The 20,350-nt window shown below is 37.6% G+C and overlaps 1 protein-coding gene across 2 annotated transcripts in view; it reads right to left on the minus strand.

Moving 5' to 3' along the window:
• Positions 1 to 854: 854 nt before the first annotated feature.
• The window catches only part of LOC115246129 (retinoid-inducible serine carboxypeptidase-like), a 37,624-nt gene continuing 18,128 nt past the window's right edge, over positions 855 to 20,350 (minus strand). For both annotated transcript variants that reach the window (XM_029824756.1, XM_029824757.1), the window contains one exon: positions 855 to 990. In XM_029824756.1, coding sequence (XP_029680616.1) covers positions 922 to 990 — 69 coding nt within the window. In that variant the 3' untranslated portion in view covers positions 855 to 921. The remainder of the gene's footprint in view (positions 991 to 20,350) is intronic.

Here is a 20,350-nt window from a genome sequence, read left to right on the forward strand (position 1 = left end):
TGGCGTTAGATAGAAGAGCGTAAGAAGGAAAGGAAAAAGGGAAATTTAGGAGCAAGGGGAAAGAGCGAAGGAGAGTGTGAAACGATGTGTTGTGTAAAACAGCGTTAAGATGTAAGAGCGTAAATAGAAAGTGTATAGATGTAAGGAAAAGATGTATAAGAGAGCGGATTTAGATGTAAGAAGTATGTATGAACTGGAGCATTGTAAAGGTTCGGGTACGCTCCTAAAAAGCGCCTTGAAACCCTTCGGGGACCAATAAATGATTTACAATACAATACAATACAATAATACACATTATTAAAAATATATATTATGATAGTTATATAGTTATGTCATATATTTAGTAACGTATACACAGATGCGCTATCAAATATGAATCATTTTTATTAACAATATGTCTAAAAGATGAAAAGTTAGAAGAAATGTAAATTAGGCACATACGAATGATTATATATTGAAGTAGAAAACGTGTAATTTGTATACACTGAGAAAAAAAAGTTGTTAACTTGACTAAATGCGTTCAACTGATTATCATTTTTTTAATTGAAATATTTAAGTACTTAAGTCAAATACATCATGTTAGATTTAATATGTCGTATTTAATTTACATACTTAAATATTTCAATTAAAGAAATAATAATTAGTTGAACGCATTTAGTCAAGTTAACAACTTTTTTTTTCAGTGTATGTATAGTATAAATTATACAATAATTTTAATGTAGCATATGATAATATAATTAGAATTGTTCTTTAACAATTGCATAACCTGTATCGGAACTGCATAAGTATTTTAATTGTTTGTTTGTTTCTTTTTAATTTTATGAAGAACGGATAAAATTTAAATAATTTGAGTATACCATCACCTAAATTACACATTTAGTTTTTATATTTATAAATACAAAAATTAGTTTTTGCTTTCGTTTAGTTGTTTGCATTGCTTGTCAGGTTCTGTAATATTACTTCCATAGCTGCTGGATTGTCTTTCGGAACCTGCGCAATTAATATTATACACACATTAAAATACATTAGATATGTAAATGTGTAAATCAAGAGATATATGTGTGTATAGTGGAATTTCGATATCAAATATGTAAAAGTAATGATAGATCGATTATGATTCAATGTTTAAATTTTTCGCATATATTATATCTCGTATCTCGGTAGCAATTTTTCATCGATTTTAATATACATTTGCCTGCAATTATCGAAAGCATGGAGTAAATGTAAATTACCGGAGCGAATAAATCATACAAACGTGTGATATAGACATATGTCGATTATTTATTAATAATTAATAAGTATCTCGCGACATTTACGTGATGAAATATATCCCGCGTGCGATACTTCATTTCGATCGTATATTTTTGAACGGTGTTTAACAAGCTATGTTCACTCAATTTACTTAATATCATGCAATATCAGACTGAAAAAAGGTAATCGATGCAACGCCGCTCTGAAATTTTTCGGTCATAGACAAAACATCGCGGGCCGGTAGCATATAAATAATAAATAACGTTATTGACCACGAGTTTTGATGTTTATCGACCATATGATTAGTTATACATAATATAATTCTGCGTATTTTGTGTATTTCCAGAATATTTTCACGATCTGATTTTGGCCCTCACAAACAAAACAGTTCGATGAGGCGAATAATTCAACCCTACCCGTCTTAAAGTCGAGGCTTCACTCGTTAAAACGCGCCAAGGATCATTATCCTACGATTCCCCTAACCTAAGATATGGCTTCTCAAAAATCGGCAAAATTTGCAAGTTTTAAAGCGCTCCCCTAATTGTTTTGCGTAGTGTATGTGGTTTATCTTTGAAAATATTGATTTTTCGGCATACATAGTTATTATGAAATTTGTAGCTTATGAAATTTGCTACAAAAAAGGTCTCATTACTTATTTTTGCAGAACCAACCGTTTTTGAGTAAAACACAAAGTCCCACCCTTGTACTTCATCAATAAAATGTACTCCATTCCACACCACCGCTGAGGTAGAGTACTAAGCGCGTTTTTTTTTTTTTTGGATGTGGTGTCTCCGGTAGGCCTAATCCACATTTTTTGTTTTTTTTCAAACTGTGAAATCAATTCTCTGCTTCTTCTGGAATTTTTAGAGCCTCCTCAATTTCAATGGCCTCTGCGTCCGTCTCTTCCATTTCTATAATGTCCGCTAAGAAATCTGTCGGATCAAGTTCTTCATTGATGTCAGCGTAGGTCTCTTCCGTGGTATCTGCTGTTGCGTTCAAGCAATACTAGCCACGACAATTACCACACACTGCTGAACAGCGCAAACCAATTTTTCTGCAACTACAGTTAAAGCCGCAGCTTTTGGAGCAATTGCAGAAAACAGTGTTCAACAATATGTCTGGAGCAGGGGGTAAAAGAGTTTGAATCGGCTCCAAACTTTCATTTACAGTCATCCATCCCCAATCTTCGGGATTGAGGTCGTTCCCAAGCCATTTTTGCACTTGATAATACACTCGAGATAGATGTTGTTGTGCAGCACTCGATATTGGAGAAAGTATCGATAATTTCACAGCCTTATTGAATCTTGTAGATTTTACAAATGAATAGTATCGGAAATTATCTATTGATATTTCTTTGCGTGGAGCACCGTACATTGCCAAAATAAAACGTATTCCATTATCAAAAATCAATTGTGGTGAACATTGTATAATTTTGAAAACCTCTGCACACACACAATTCGTCAAATCGCTCCGTTTTTCAAATAATTTTACAGCTTTTGTTTTTCCCTTATTAAATAATGAAGACGTTGTATCGCACCCAGTAACTGAAACATTGTATAATTTTGAAAACCTCTGCACAATTCGTCAAATCGCTCCGTTTTTCAAATAATTTTACAGCTTTTGTTTTTCCCTTATTAAATAATGAAGACGTTGTATCGCACCCAGTAACTGCATGTAAAAATAAAATATGATCTTTACTTTTTTGGAACAAGTCAAAACTTTTTGAAGAATATATTTTTGTTTCCATTAAACAAAATAATATCAGTATTCAACTATTCTTGGCTGTGAACAGACGTGTCAGTTGATATTTCGGAGCATTTTTGTAATATTTGTGTGAAATTTTTAGAAATCGTAAAATTTCAACAAATTATACGATAATGGAAGAAGTGTGCTTGATTTGCTGCCAGTCATTATCAAGTGGTAATACTGTTGTTGTGGAGCGCGGAATAGATACGTTGCGAGACGCGAGTGTTGAAAGGAACGATGAAAAAATTGGACATTTACTCCGTGTCAACTCGATAAAAATCCATGTTCAATGTCGTAAGGAGTATACTCGCAAGAGTAGCATTGCCGCTACAAAAAGGAAGTAAGATGAAGGTGCTAGCACATCTGGTAGTAGTCCGCCGCGTACTAGAAAACGTTCAAGTGAATATTTGTTTGACTTCCAACATTTATGCATCTTTTGTGGTGAAGAAGCCAATGAGGAGAAAGAGAAGAAGAAAAATATTAAAGGTCGTAGAATAATACATCGTGTATCAACGGCTTCTTTTAAAGATTCCATAATTGCTGCTGCTGAACAGCTTGGCAACGACATGGCGAAGGCAATGACAAGACGAATAATTTATGAGGAAGATTTGGTTGCTGATGAGGCAAGATATCACCATGATTGCCACGTATCGTTTAAAAAACCTATAACAGGAGGTAAAGTTGGTCATCCACAGGATTCTCGCATTACATCGGCAATGGAAAAGATATATGCATACATTGAAAACAATGATGACTGCCAATTCACCTTGGCAGAGTTGAAAGATGTTTGCAAAGATTTTACTCCGGATGAAAAAACGATCAAGAACAAACTTATAGAGAGATATGGAGAGAAAATTGTAATAACGACAAAAAATAGAAGTTTGACGATTATCTGCTTTATAGATGTGCAGCGCGATCTTTTGAGTAAAGCGTGGTATAAAAAAAAATCGAATAAAAGGGAAGAACGTCTCCGAATATTAGAAACAGCTGCAGCTATTATTCGCGGAGATATTCGATCTGTAATCGTTGACAACACTAATTACCCTCCTACAAATGAAATGTTCGATAATATAAATGATCCAATTCCGTACAGCTTGACTTATTTCTTGGAGGAAGTCATACTAAAAAATAGAAGAAAAAAACTCGATCAATTTAAATTAAAGTGCATTTCTATATGATAAATCACGCTATCATGGCAGCAGCTCGACCAAGATCGTTTATATCTCGACTGCAATTGGGCCTATTTATATTTCTTCATCGGCGATTTGGATCTAAACGTATTTTAGATATTTTATCAAGTTTAGGTATAACTGCATCATATAACGAGATAGTTATGTATGAAGTTGCTGCAGTTTATCATCCTCAGCCTTACATTTTACCACCTGAAACGGGCGTTTTTCTTCAATTTACCGCTGATAATGCTAATATAAATGTTTTCACCATTGATGGTCATAATACTGTTCATATCATGGGAATAATTCAAATAATAACTCCATCAAGTGCGATCGTAGCAGATCAACCGATGAAAAAATTGTCGAATATGCCAAGTGCAAAGGATATTGCTGCAGTAGCTCACGTGCCGATCCAAATTTATGAAAATTATGGCGTATCCGGATTTAAAAAAATTTTAGTTGAAAATATCAATCACGATGACGGAACGACTGTCTCTATGCTCCGAAAAACAGATATATTATGGATGTATAAAAAATGGAGTTGTAGATCCGAAGTACCAGGATGGAATGGGTATATTGAGTGTTTAACGAAAAATGATCAGAATTTTTGTAAATCTCGAATCTTGTTTTTGCCATTCATCGACCAGCCAGCAAGCAATTACAATACAATTTATACGACTTTACGGTGTGCTCTTGAGAATGGAAAAAAGTATGGTCACAGCACATGTATTGTCACTTTTGACCAATCTTTGTACATGAAAGCTAGAGAAATTGTGGCAGCATCAATGAAACATCGGAATTGTCTGGAATTATACTGAGACTCGGAGGTTTTCATTTGCTCATGTCCTATCTTGGATCAATTGGCTATAGAGACTGAGTTTTTTAACCTGAAACTTTGAAATATCTCGAAAAATAAGCACTGAACGAAAAAAATGTTGATAATCAAAATTTAATCATTCCGCGGGGGAAATACATTAGTGTTAAAATTCGTCCCCCACCCCCCACCTCCTGGGGGGAGGGGGGGCAACTTTGAAATCTTAAATGGGAACCCCTATTTTTTATTGCAGATTCGGATTCTATGGCTAAAAGGACGTAGGGTTTGTCTGAAACATTTTTTTCGATTCATGACAGATGGTGCTGTAATCGATGAAATTCAATTTTTTCGATTTCTCATACTGAGAACCTATGCATACGATTCTGCAATATGTTTGCAATAAACAATACCACGTTTTCATTATAAATAATCGAAATTAGTCTTAAAACGAACTTCTCATATTTTCAATGACTGACAAATTATTTGTCAAGAAACTACTTTTAGCGTAACCCAGGAACAACGACGTGGACGTAGCAGTTTTCTGTTCTTTTCGGGGTGCTTGATTAAGGTGAGTCCCCTCGCCTCTCACGTATCGGGGTGCTTCATTAACGTGAGTCCCCTCGCCTCATCATCTTTCAATAAAGTAAGTGCTCAAAATGATGGCCTTCGACTTCAATGCACTTATTAATCCGAAATTCAAATGACTGTACACAACTGAGAAGTGTGTCTGCTTGAATTTTGGCACAAGCTTTACTGATTCGGTCTATCATATTTTCGCGTATTGTTGGTTCTTGTTTGTACACTTTGTCTTTGAGATAGCCCCACAAAAAGAAATCTGGCGAAGTAAGATCTGGTGATCTAGCAGGCCAATTCACCGGACCAGCTCTACCGATCCAGCGACCATTGAAATCACGATCAAGAACTTCCCGTGCTGCCACCGAATAGTGTGCCGGACAACCATCATGTTGAAACCACATGTTCTGTCGCACTTCTAAACTCAAGTCTTCAAGTAATATTGGCAGTTCATTTTCCAAAATGTCTTGGTACATTAAACCATTCAAGTTGCCTTCGATAATGTGGGGGCCGATCAGTTTGTTACCAATTATTCCACACCACACGTTGACAGTCCAAGGACGCTGATGTTCAACTTGGCGAAGCCAGTGCGGATTTTCAACACTCCAATAATGCATGTTGTGTCGATTAACTGTTCCGTGGTTTGTAAAAGACGACTCGTCGGAAAACAATACGTAACGAAAAAAATTGGGGTTTTGTTGTATTTGTTCACGTGCCCACTGACAGAAAGTTACCCGATTGTAGAAATCAACGCCATGAAGATCTTGGTGTAAAGAAACATGATACGGATGATATTTATTACGTTTTAAAATTTTCCAAATACTGCTCTGGGACAATCCGGAATCACGAGCTATTTCTCGTGTACTAACATGAGGATTATCAGCCACTGCAGCTAATACAGCAATTTCATTATTTTGTCCAGTGACTGTTGCTCGACGGGTTCTTTAACGCGGTTGAACACTTCCATCAATAGTAAATTGTTTTATAGTACGGTAAAATGAAGTATGTGACCGAATCCTATCCGGAAAACGCTCAGCGTAGAGATTGACAGCATCAACAAGATTTCTTCCAGCTTCTCCATACACCAGAACCATTTCAATTTTCTCTTGTACAGTTAAATACTCCATTCTGAAGTACTATTAACAGCCTAACGGAAACAGGTCTTTTTGTTTTCAAAATAATCTTCGAGCTAAGTAAGATGAGTTGTTTCTTAAAGTAATTCTTTCTTACTTTTGTATTGTAGGAAAGAAAAGAGAGAGAAAACTAAACGATTCATAAATATTTCCGAAATGTTTCGTTGACCTTCTCTGACCTGTAGAGTACGCCGGAGCTGAATAATAATTAGGATAGACTGGAGAAGCAAGATCGCTTGACAAATAATTTGTCAGTCATTGAAAATATGAGAAGTTTGTTTTAAGACTAATTTCGATTATTTACAATGAAAACGTGGTATTGTTTATTGCAAACATATTGCAGAATCGTATGCATAGGTTCTCAGTAGGAGAAATCGAAAAAATTGAATTTCATCGATTACAGCGCCATCTGTCATGAATCGAAAAAAATGTTTCAGACAAACCCTACGTCCTTTTAGCCATAGAATCCGAATCTGCAATAAAAAATAGGGATTCCCATTTAAGATTTCAAAGTTGCCCCTCTCCCTCCAGGAGGTGGGGGACGAATTTTAATACTAATGTATTTCCCCCGCGGAAGGATTAAATTTTGATTATCAACATTTTTTTCGTTCAGTGCTTATTTTTCGAGATATTTCAAAGTTTCAGGTTAAAAAACTCAGCCTGTATAATGGATGGAAATGGTATCAAAGAAGCTCTCAAGGTTATTTATGCACCTAATTCAGTAGATAAAATGCTCAATGGGCATGCTTATGCTCGAGCTATAAGAGCTCATACATTGCTACATCTAGCTTTGTCAACAATAATATTGAAAGATACGAATATAGATGATGACGCCTATGAAAATCTTAGAACTTCCATCAATGGTGTAATGAGAAGTAACATATGACGACATTGAAACCTTAGATGATACTGTTGGGGCATTACTAGACCAATTTAATGAAAAGCTACGTATGTATGAAGAAAGAGGCCTCACTGCAAAATTATGGGTCCAATATTTTCGGATGGTATCAATTGCAAAAGAATTCATAAGATTTGAAAGAATGGGAGATTGGCATATTTGAATTCGATTAAAAATATGCTTCCATACTTTCATACGTCAGGACATTTTCTTTATGCTAAATCCGCGCACTTGTATCTTCAGGATATGTTAAAATTAGAAAACAGCATGGAAAAGAGTGTTTTTGAGAAGTTCATTAACGGATTCTTCACAATTCGACGTTCAAATAAATTTAGTTGCGGAACTTGGAGCGACATGGTTATCGAACAATCATTAATGAAATCAATGAAAACAGAGGGAGGTGTTTCACGAGGAAGAAGTACTCAAGCAAGTGTACTATGCAAGTGGATTTATGGCATGCATGCGATGAATAATGTGTGTAAAGGAATAGAAAAACTTTGTAATGTTCGACTGGATATAGTAGATCAGCATGTCGATGCAAGAGATTCCCGAATTGAAAGAGATAATAAAGATGTACAGAAATTGATAGAATGGTTTACATCCCATAATCCCTTTTCGCAAATGAATCAAATTATGGCTATAGATAGTGGAATCGTCGATGATGATAAAATAAATTGTCACAAGGCTTATGAAATTGGCCTTATCTTTATGAGAAGTATGATTGGTGAGCAATTTGATAACGTCAAATTGAAACAGAGTTCTTCCTCTTTTAACGGTCTCCAGTTCTATGAAAGTTCACGATACAAAAGTGGCTGTACATTCACTTTTATTATTCCAACGAATTTGTGTAACGAAAAAATTTGACGACCAACTTCAAGAATTCTTACAATATGAGCTAGCTCCATATCCATTAGCACTTTTCGATGACATCGGGATGCGTAAAACTAAAAAATCATATCTTTACGATTGTTTTGAACCAATTGTTGTTGACTTTAATTCTACAGATAATACATACATCATTGATGGAGGATTTCTTTTACATCGTGTCGTATGGAACCCAAAAACTGAATTCGATTGCATTTTTGAGACATACATTAATTACGTACGGAAACATTTCGGTCCTAACGTTATTATTGTATTTGACAGTAATAATGATAGTAGAAAAAATACAAAAGCTATGGAACAATGTCGTCGATCTGCTAAATTTCCTGCGTCTACTGAAGTCCTATTTGATGCTTCAATGAAAGTTCCAATGAGTCAAAAAAAATTTCTTTCGAACCAAAAGAAAAATAGATTTATTTCCATGTTATCCGAAAAATTTTAAGCTGTTAACCTCAACGTAAAACAGGCTGAAGATGATGTTGACGTTCTAATTATTGAAACAGCACTGGAACAATGTAATAAAAATAAAACTATTGTTGTAGGTGAAGACATCGATTTATTAATACTGTTGATTGCACGAACTCCAGCTGATAAAGAAATTTATTTTCTCAAGCCAGGAAAAGTAAAAATGGAAACAAAAATATATTCTTCAAAAAGTTTTGGCTCGTTCCAAAAAAGTAAAGATCATATTTTATTTTTACATGCAGTTACTGGGTGCCATATAACGTCTTCATTATTTAATAAGGGAAAAACAAAAGCTGCAAAATTATTTAAAAAACGGAGCGATTTGACAAATTATGCAGAAATTTTCAAAATTACACCATAATTGTTCACCACAATTGATTTTTGATAAGGGAATACGCTTTATTTTGGCAATGTACGGTGCTCCACACAAAGAAATATCAATAGATAATTTCCGATACTATTCATTTGTAAAATCTACAAGATTCAATAAGGCTGTAAAATTATCGACACTTTCTCCAACATCGAGTGCTGCACAACAACATCTATCTCGAGTGTATTATCAAGTGCAAAAATGGCTTGGGAACGACCTCAATCCCGAAGATTGGGGATGGATGACTGTAAATGAAAGTTTGGAGCCGATTCAAACTCTTTTACCCCCTGCTCCAGACATATTGTTGAACACTGTTTTCTGCAATTGCTCCAAAGGCTGCGGCTTTAACTATAGTTGCAGAACAATTGGTTTGCGCTGTTCAGCAGTGTGTGGTAATTGTCGTGGCCAGTATTGCTTGAATGCAACAGCAGATACCACGGAAGAGACCTACGCTGACATCAATGAAGAACTTGATCCGACAGATTTCTTAGCGGACATTATAGAAATGGAAGAGACGGACGCAGAGGCCATTGAAATTGAGGAGGCTCTAAAAATTCCAGAAGAAGCAGAGAATTGATTTCACAGTTTGAAACAAAACAAAAAATGTGGATTAGGCCTACTGGGGACACCACATCAAAAAAAAAGAAACGCGCCTAGTACTCTACCTCAGCAGTGGTGTGGAAAGGAGTACATTTTATCGATGAAGTACAAGGGTGGGACTTTGTGTTTTACTCAAAAACGGTTGGTTCTGCAAAAATAAGTAATGAGACTTTTTTTGTAGCAAATTTCATAAGCTACAAATTTTATACTAACTATGTATGCCGAAAAATCAATATTTTCAAAGATAAACCACATATATATCACTGTATGCGGTCTGTATTCTGAGTTGTATATTCGCACGCAAATATCTCCGAAACATATGTATATTATGTATGTTATAATAAAATATTTTAGAAACAGTAATATACAGGGTGAGTTTTTTAACTTGAAACTGTAAAATATCTTATATCACTGTATGCGGTCTGTATTCTGAGTTGTATATTCGCACGCAAATATCTCCGAAACGGTTGGTTCTGCAAAAAAAAAGTAATGAGATCTTTTTGTAGCAAATTTTATAAGCTACAAATTTTATAATAACTATGTATGCCGAAAAATCAATATTTTCAAAGATATTCGCGAAAAACTGTTTTTCACCCCTTTTCGAGCCCTATAAAATTTTTAGCAGGGGTGGTATCGATGGGGACTTTTAAGACATTGTTTTAAATGACAATATCTCGCTGTATACCAAAATTCAGTCTTCTGGGAATTTTTCCGCAGATGATTTCTAATTTGACTGGGCTATATATAAAAAATATGCTGAGATCGTACCTTCTGTCAAATCGTCATTTAAATTTACCTTGCTAGATTATTTTTATAAATTTCTATTATTAATATATTATATATGTAATCTATTATACACATATATATTATGTATGTTATAATAATATATTTTAGATTCAGTAATATACAGGGTGCGGCATTTATAGTGACGCGGGCATATTTTTCAGAAACGAAGTGAGATATCAAAAAATGTTTCAGACAAAAGTTGCATGGTTTCGAGGGGGCCACATGATAAAAATATGGATTTGACCTTGAGTGACCTTTTCAAGGTGAGGTCAATATGGTCGATGTTTTCTTAAATGGAACAGGGGTTCCTTATTTTTTATTACATATTCTTGTAGCTTATCTCGAGAGCTTTTCAAAACACTATAATAAAGTATTTTTTCATTAAGTACTTTTTCAAACAAAAGTTGTAGGATTCGGAGGGGGCCACATGATAAAAATATAGATTTGACCTTGAGTGATCTTTTCAAGGTGCGGTCAATGTGATCGACGTTTTCTTAAATGAAACCCCCCTTTTTTTATTGCATATTCTTTATATCTATATAAAATAACTCAAAATGTACTTAATGAAAAAATACTTTATTATAGTGTTTTGGAAAGCTCTCGAGGTAAGCTACAAGAATATGTAATGAGAAATAGGGGGTTCCACTTAAAAAAACGTCGATCACATTGACCTTACCTTGAAAAGGTCACTCAAGGTCAAATCCATATTTTTATCATGTGGCCCCCTCCGAACCCTACAACTTTTGTTTGAAACATTTTTTTCGATAAAGCTTACTTTCCGAGATATTTTACAGTTTCAAGTTAAAAAACTCACCCTGTATATATTGTGACGTGACGTTTATGGGACGTCCATCACAAGGGCCGAATAGCCCAATCGCGGGCGGTTTTTCGAGAGCCTGTTTCCTCCCGATTTAGGGAGAGCGCGGCCCGATCACTCGATCGACGGGGTCTGGCCCTCGTTAAATTTAAGACGAAACTAAGCTCGTAGATGAGCCCGCGAATTGGTTGTCGGCACGAGGTTGAGCGGCGGGATCCCATCCGACGGAGAAAAAGGAAGCAAGAATAGGAGCAGTCGAGAGCGGGGGGTCCAGGACACCCAAAAACGGGAGCCGCCAGGTCGTAACCATTCTATTTATTGTAATGCCTTATTAGCAAATCATCGTCACTATCGTTCATTTTGCCTTATCTTTTACGGCAGGAACAGAGATGCGAAGGGCCGGAAGGAACCGGCCGAAGGGGCGGTCACTCCACCCGCACGAAGCGAGGGAGTCCCAGAGACGGAGCGACGAGAGTACTCTCATCCATAGACCTATTCTACGAGATAGGAACGAGAGCCGATCGGATGCTACCGGAAATCCGCATCTCCCAGCCGAACAACCGCAGATTTTTGGAAATTCCGGGGCGAGGAGCCCACCAATACGGTCGTGACGATAACAAGGACCGCAAGGACCGCAGGACGGCCTTGCGTAACGCGAAAGCGCCACAGGTGGCACGATAGCGATTTATCGCGCCGGCGTGTCTCCTGCAGGACTCTCGCTCGGCACTGTTCGGCGAGCTTTCCGGTAGGACGCAGGTCTCAGGACGTGAGCGAGCGATAGCGAGAATTCGAAAGAACTGCGAAGTATTCCGACCGGTGGGACGAGCGTCGTCAACCCAATTTTGTTGCCGATTCATTATAGGTAATTAATTCGGATGAGTCGCGCACTTAATAGTTGTCGAGCCACGCGTTTTGTGAATTAACTTTGTGGAATTTTTGGTAGATTACGTCGCACGGCCGACGGGCACTCGGTACTCATCCGAATTACATAAAATAAGCTCTCTGTAATTTATTTCACCGCCGCCGACAGTCATTAATGTTAGTTTCGCGTTTACAACCATTGTATGTTGAAAATTATCGGGATTTTCACGCTCGCGCGATGTTCGGGATCGCACAAAGTATTGCGTCACGCGACTCGTACACCACAGTCATTCTCGGTAATTTCCGTCTTCTTTTTGTGTATTGTTAACAACCATCGTGTACATGTTATGCGTAATTAGAGTGAGGAGAAAGCGTAATTCTCAAATATTGGGCAGAGTATCTATCGGGTGTCGTTGAGGCCGCTATTAGTTTCCGCAAGCCCTTCGAGTTATAGCTTGCGTATTTCGACGCTAAGGTCGTCGCTATTATTATCGAGGTAAATACCGGCTCACCGCGAGGTGAGACTAAAGGACCGATTTGAATCGTACAATCTAGAGCTTTCAATTGTATCGAAGCGGATTCACGGGCGTGCGTAAAGTAGTTACCGGCGCCTTCGAGAGATTTCTTTAGTTGTCGCGGCCTAAATAAGTCCCGTACGGCGGAAATCCTCGCGGCCGAAAAGTCGAGTTTAAAGCACGTAAGACGCCCGTTAATTCGATACTGTTGCGCACTGTCGTGTCGATCTCCGCAGAAATAATGTGACATCGTATTCGCCTGTAAAATAACTACTGTCATTGTGCGCGTTCAAGCCGCGAATCGACCGTACGCGCGAAAGGAACACCGGAATCGCCCAGATGAGCGCGGAGTACGCGTTACGCGATTTCGTAAAATCGCTGGAGGGCAGAACACAAGAGTAACATGCAGATAAACTAAGAGGTGGTCAAGGTGCATACAAAAAGGTTAATCTTTATTACGGAATAGTTGCACAAATCACAATAAGTGAAGCACATGGAAACCCTCGACAGGCGGTGGCTCCCGTGTTTGCATAACTTACTGTCCGACGGGCGCGAGACTGACGGTTTCAAGATGGAAATCGGAAATCTTCTGAGAATACCAACGTAGTATGCCCGTTAGTTGCCCGACGGAAATCTTGCGGGGCGTCGTATGGATACCCTGACCGGAACGGAACTCTTGTCCGCGAGATCGGCGGAGATCTTGTCGCGAGGCAGCGGTATAAAACGCGATCGCGACTTTACCGTCGTCTCCGGATCGTAAGCTCACCGCGCACCGAGAAAACACGCTACAAAACTAACAAATACAAGGAAATGATAATGCTGAAATGCGCGATTCGCATTCATTGCCCATTCGTCTGTGATCGAACACTGAGATCGATTGTCACTGAAGAGGAAAACTCTTCGGCGAACGGCGCAGAGACCCCAAGGGACAAGGTCGCGCACTATCGATAACGCGCTTCGGGCCGATGGCCAGATGTCCAGCCGGCCGACGGTGGCTGCCGGAGCGCAAACCCAATGAAAAGTTGAGGAGAACTCGCGACCGATAATCGGCACGATATATTGATGTCTTGGCGAGCGATTGCGAGCACAAGACTTTTACTGAAAGAACTGAAGCGAGCAAAAGCCGTTCAACACGGGCGCAAGACACTGCGAGATTTGTGTGCTTCGCATGCGAGAACGGGCGCAAGACTGCCGAGCCGAGGATCGAATTTAATGACGAGGAATTTCGCCGAGAACCGACGCTGTTTTTCGTGTATCGGATTGGTCTCGAAAATATCGTTTGATCGGCTCGGCGTATCGCGATCTAGGCGAAAAAACGGCTTGAACATGCAAAAAGAGGACGAACGGTCGGGATAACGGGTGCGAGCAAGTTTTTGCGCGACCGAATTCCTTTGCGCGTTTAGAAATAATATTTAATTTTCATGCTCAAAATTTGTTGAATGTGTCGAATCCGGACAGTCATCAAGGGCTATTATTTATGCGAACTGCTCTATACTCTTGTCTCTTTTTAATATATTATTGGTATTTTTATTTCAAAACGTTGAAGGCTTTATTTTGGCTCCCGTGTTCTCGAATCTCTATTTTCTCCCGTTCCCCGAGCTACCCCCCTCTACCCCTTGGGGAATACTGTCTAGCCGCGTATTCTGCCGTCGCGTTAATTATCGGTTCCGCTAATTTTTCTCGTGTTTGCTGTCGTCTTACGTGGTGCGGCCTGCCATACCTGGCGCCCAACTCGGTTTTGTTTTTTTTCGCGTAAATTCGGATCTTTGAAGCGGAATCGATCTTCGAGGTACGCGCCGAAGGTGTGCCATGGGCATCGAAAAACCGCCCGCCGAATAATCAAATAATTATTAATTAAATAATTAAAAAAAATAACGGTTACAATATATATGTATATACACTGCTCAAAAAAGTTATGGCATAGAAAATATTTGCCGAAAATTGGCCAATTTTAACTGCCAATCTCGTGAAAAATCGTAGACGAATGATTTTTTCTTCAAAATGAAATTTGAAGTCTCTACTTTAAGAATATACCTCCATTTTTTGCAGGCGATGCACCTCTACTCCTGTAACCCCTGAAATGTGAGGGCATGTTTGGCATACTGAAAATTGCAGAGTTTGACGGAATGCACGGATGTGGAAAAATTTTTTTCGGGACACCGTTTGCATCGTCATAAAGTTCAAACCTTCCACTTCAATTTGAAAAAAAAGCGAAGTCGCTACGATTTTTTTTACGACCCTTCAAAATTACCGTTGTTTTTGGCCTTTGGGCCAAGTACCGGCCGGCGGGTAATGACTGGTCAAAACACCAGGAGCCAGGAGCTGAAGAACGTGCGCGCGCCCGCGCGTGTGTCCACTTTTGCCATGGTTCCACTATGGCTTTCAGTCATTAAACCCGCCGGCCGGTACTTGGCTCAAAGGCCAACGGTAATTTTGAAGGGCTGTAACTTTGCGAAAAGAAATCATAGCGACTTCGCTTTTTTTCAAACTGAAGTAGAAGATTTGAACTTTATAACAATGCAAATGACGTCCCAAAAAAAAAATTGTTCACATCCGTGCATTCCGTCAAACTTTGCAATTTTTAGTATGCCAAACATGCCCTCAGATTTCAGAGGTTACAGGGGTAGGGGTGTATCGCATGCAAAAAAATGGACATGTATATTCTTAAAGTAGAGACTTCAAACTTCATTTTGAAAAAAAATCATTCGTCTACCATAATTTTTCGCGAAGTGATCGGCAGTCAAAGTTGGCCAATTTTCGACAAATATTTTCTATACCATAATTTTTTTGAGCAGTGTATATATATAATAATTACCATTTTGATAATAGCTTTCCACATCACCCATTAAGTACTATTGTCGATGCGTTTTTTTTAAAGTGGTTTTTCTAGTAGGCCTATTCCACTAAAAGATAATAAAGATAATGAAATATGTGGCTTGGCAGGAAAGCAATATTTTATATCGTAAGATATTGTATAAAAACGAAAGAAGAAGCAGAAAAAAACCGAAACAATCAATCTGTATCAAAATTTTAATTTGATCTTCTAGGTCATTTGCACGATTCTAATAGGGATGATATATCCACAGAGATCTTAGGAGAACTTACTCGCATCAGCGAGGATAATGATATATCGCTTAAAGGAGAACGTTTCTCTGTTTTTATAAATTTCATTTTCGAGAAAGAGCATTCGCATAAATATGTGGACTCAAACATGGAGAAAATTCGAAGGCCGAAATTTGTAAGACGTGGATAACGCGATGCATCTAATATTTTGAAGAATTCGACCCCCTTTTCTAGCCGTGCCTTCAAAGAAAAATCACATTGCAAATCACAAAGTTCTGCCTGAAATTCTAGGCTTTGTTCCTCGATTTGCACAATGAGAGGATTCTCGAAAAATATTAAATCTTTTCGTTGTATTTCGAAATCTCTAAAACGCGAATCAAATTGATTTATTAAAGAATCAATAATATTAATTTGTTTTTCAAAATTACAATTTGTGCTAGCCACCGAACTTCACAATACAGAGGCACATCTGTATAAGTTGCGTTATGCTCCTCGAGAAAGAGTAAAAGCTTTCGATGAGAAAGAAATTTTTGACCGCCTTTAATTACATTAATAATTTTTGTGACGGTTTGCATTGCGGTGCATAGTTTCACAACTTTCCCACATAACGCTTCTTGATGAATAATGCAATGAATGACAGGAATCTTCAAATCTCGCTGCTTTAGTTGACCGAAAAATCCATTTTTTGAACCTATCATTGCTCTTGCGCCATCAGTTACGATAGCTAAACATTTTGAAAAATCTATGTCGAATTTTTGAAAAGTTTGATTACCAGCTTCGAAGATATCAATCAAACTCTTGTTGTTTTATGTAATGGTCCAAAATCTAAGAGCTCCTCGACATATGAAAAATCGTTTTGCACGATTCGAATAAAAATACTCGATTGACTCACATGCCGATTATCGGTGCTCTCATCGAGACATAAGGAAATAAAGAACAAGATTGTAATAAAGATTTTAATTTTTTTTTCTAGAGTAGAAGCAATATCATTTATTCGGGATTTTATTGTTTTGTCACTTAAAGGAATGCTAGCAGCTTTTTCAAGAGTCAACGAATTTTCAAATGAATACTGCTGCGATGAGGCATTCCTTTACAAATTTTCCTTCACGAAACGGTTTGGAATTTTTCGCAATAAGATTTGAAATCGCATACGACGCTGTAAGAGCTTTTACCAAAGGGTAGCATTATCGACATGAGAGCTCGAACTACAACTTCCTTGATAAATCAATTTTGATCCCTCAATTAAATTAAATTTCTCCTCGTCCACATATTTCGAATACTCATTTAAATGTCTATGAAGAATATATTTTTTAATAAGAGAGAGTTGATAACCACACAGAAAAATTTCTTCCCATACCTTATCGAAAGGTTGCACATATCTTTGCTTCGTATCCATTTTCAGGTAATTCAGCAACAGTAAGCCGTAACACTATTACACGATACACTATCAAGCAAATAGCACTTTTCTTATCTGTCACTTTAATAATGTGGATCTCCAAAACTCTGCAATCTCACACGAGACTTTAAATGCGCACGTTTAACTGGTAAAATACCATTGAGAAACAGCAGAGGAGATAAAACAAACGATTGTTGCAACGATTGTTGCATAGATATCTTATTTTAATACATAAGGTAACGATTACAATTTGTAATTGTTGTGTTCTGCTTGAGATAGTTCTTCTCATATCTTTCCGAAATAAAATTATTTTGTGGTAAGGAAACGTTATCGTTTCCACATCACCTTGATAAGTAGCTTGGCGCGTTTTCTTTTTAAATGGTTTCCTCAGTAGGCCTAATCAACTCTCAAAATTTAATGTAATAATTGTTCGAAGTGCCTTCCTCGTGCTTGTACGCAGAGAGTTCGGCTCTTCCAGTTATTTGCGCCATGTCCGGCGTAAAGGTATTAAAGGCCGCTAAAATAGCTACGCATACCTCATCTTAGATACCATTACAATGGTACTTGATTGAAGCTTTTACATAGCCCCCAAAAAACTAATCGAGTATATTCAAATCTGGCGACCGTATCGGCCAAATGATCGGGCCACCTCGACCTATCCACTTGTCCGGAAAACGCGCATCTAAAATTTCTCGTACTCGACGGGAATAATGTGCGGGAGCTCCATCGTGCTGAAAAATCAGCGTTTCCCGCGCGCGAAGAGAAACGTCTTCCAAAAGTTCCGGCAACTCGTTCTCAATGAACTCCGCGTACGTCTGTCAATATTAAATCTTTTCGTTGTATTTCGAAATCTCTAAAACGCGAATCAAATTGATTTATTAAAGAATCAATAATATTAATTTGTTTTTCAAAATTACAATTTGTGCCGTGTTCTTCAAAAAGAATCTGGCAAGAGGGAAAAAAGTGAAGAATATTATTTTGCAAATGATTTTTAAATAATCGCAGTTTTCTACGAAAAGAATCGACATGACTAACTAATTGTGAAATGATTTGATTGGTCTTTTGCAGCTTTAAATTTAAAGTATTTAAATGGTTGTCAGTTATTAAAGCAAGCTCGCAAAGCGAGTCTAAATTTTCGAAAAAAATTTTAAATTCATCGTATTTTGCAGAAAATTGTTCTTGCAAAAAAAGGAAGATGTCTTTTCTTATTGCAAGAAACTTTTCTAAACATTTTCCTGCACTTAGCCACCGAACTTCACAATACAGAGGCACATCTGTATAAGTTGCGTTATGCTCCTCGAGAAAGAGTAAAAGCTTTCGATGAGAAAGAAATTTTTGACCGCCTTTAATTACATTAATAATTTTTGTGACGGTTTGCATTGCGGTGCATAGTTTCACAACTTTCCCACATAACGCTTCTTGATGAATAATGCAATGAATGACAGGAATCTTCAAATCTCGCTGCTTTAGTTGACCGAAAAATCCATTTTTTGAACCTATCATTGCTCTTGCGCCATCAGTTACGATAGCTAAACATTTTGAAAAATCTATGTCGAATTTTTGAAAAGTTTGATTACCAGCTTCGAAGATATCAATCAAACTCTTGTTGTTTTATGTAATGGTCCAAAATCTAAGAGCTCCTCGACATATGAAAAATCGTTTTGCACGATTCGAATAAAAATACTCGATTGACTCACATGCCGATTATCGGTGCTCTCATCGAGACATAAGGAAATAAAGAACAAGATTGTAATAAAGATTTTAATTTCTTTTTCTAAAGTAGAAGCAATATTATTTATTCGGGATTTTATTGTTTTGTCACTTAAAGGAATGCTAGCAGCTTTTTCAAGAGTCAACGAATTTTCAAATGAATACTGCTGCGATGAGGCATTCCTTTACAAATTTTCCTTCACGAAACGGTTTGGAATTTTTCGCAATAAGATTTGAAATCGCATACGACGCTGTAAGAGCTTTTACCAAAGGGTAGCATTATCGACATGAGAGCTCGAACTACAACTTCCTTGATAAATCAATTTTGATCCCTCAATTAAATTAAATTTCTCCTTGTCCACATATTTCGAATACTCATTTAAATGTCTATTCTTATAATGTCTATAAAGATTATATTTTTTAATAAGAGAGGGTTGATAACCACACAGAAGACAGGTGCTTTTATTATAAATAGATGCGAAAAAATTTCTTCCCATACCTTATCGAAAGATTGCACGTATCTATGCTCCATATCCATTTTTCAGATAATCCAGCAACAGTAAGCCGTAAGACTAATATACGATACACTATCACCATTACGCAAATAGCACTTTTCGCTTTAATAATGTGGATCTCCAAAACTTTGCAATCTCACACGAGACTTTAAACGTGCACGTTTCACTGGTAAGATTCGATTGAGAAACAACAGAGGAGATAAAACAAACAATTGTTGCAACAAACAATCGTTTGATTGGTAATTGTTTCGAATAAGGCCTTTTCTGAATTTTGAGAAATATAATCGGATCTCTCGGTAAAACTCTTTATTGTGACCCCAACAGTGATAATCAGTCGGGGGAGCCCGACCCCCATCACCCCCTCCCCCAAAAAACAAAAAACCCCAACAATTACCCAAAATTAGATAGTTACCTATTTCTGATATAAAACTAAAATTTGGTTTGGGTTAGGTTATATCATCCAGAAGTGGAGCCCCCCCGTAGGGGGGGGGCGGAACTCACTGCATCCACGCATACACTTTCTCATTCACACAACATTCGTGGGGTGGACCTCGCTTTGCTTTGTAATATATATATGTGTGGACACAGTGGGTTCCGCCCTCCCTACGGGGGGGCTCCACTTCCGGAAGATATAACCTAACCCAAACCTATTTTTGATTTGTTTTGCATATATATATATATATATGCAAAACGAACGAGTGAAGCGAGGGGGGATTTAAGGCGGCAGGAGGCACGAACCAAGCATCCATCTCTTCCGTGGCAGCGGCACTGTCGTGTCTGTGT

The sequence above is a fragment of the Formica exsecta genome, unplaced genomic scaffold, assembly GCF_003651465.1.
Source record: "Formica exsecta isolate Colony F162 unplaced genomic scaffold, ASM365146v1 scaffold1389, whole genome shotgun sequence".
Classification (NCBI taxonomy): Eukaryota; Metazoa; Arthropoda; class Insecta; order Hymenoptera; family Formicidae; genus Formica; species Formica exsecta.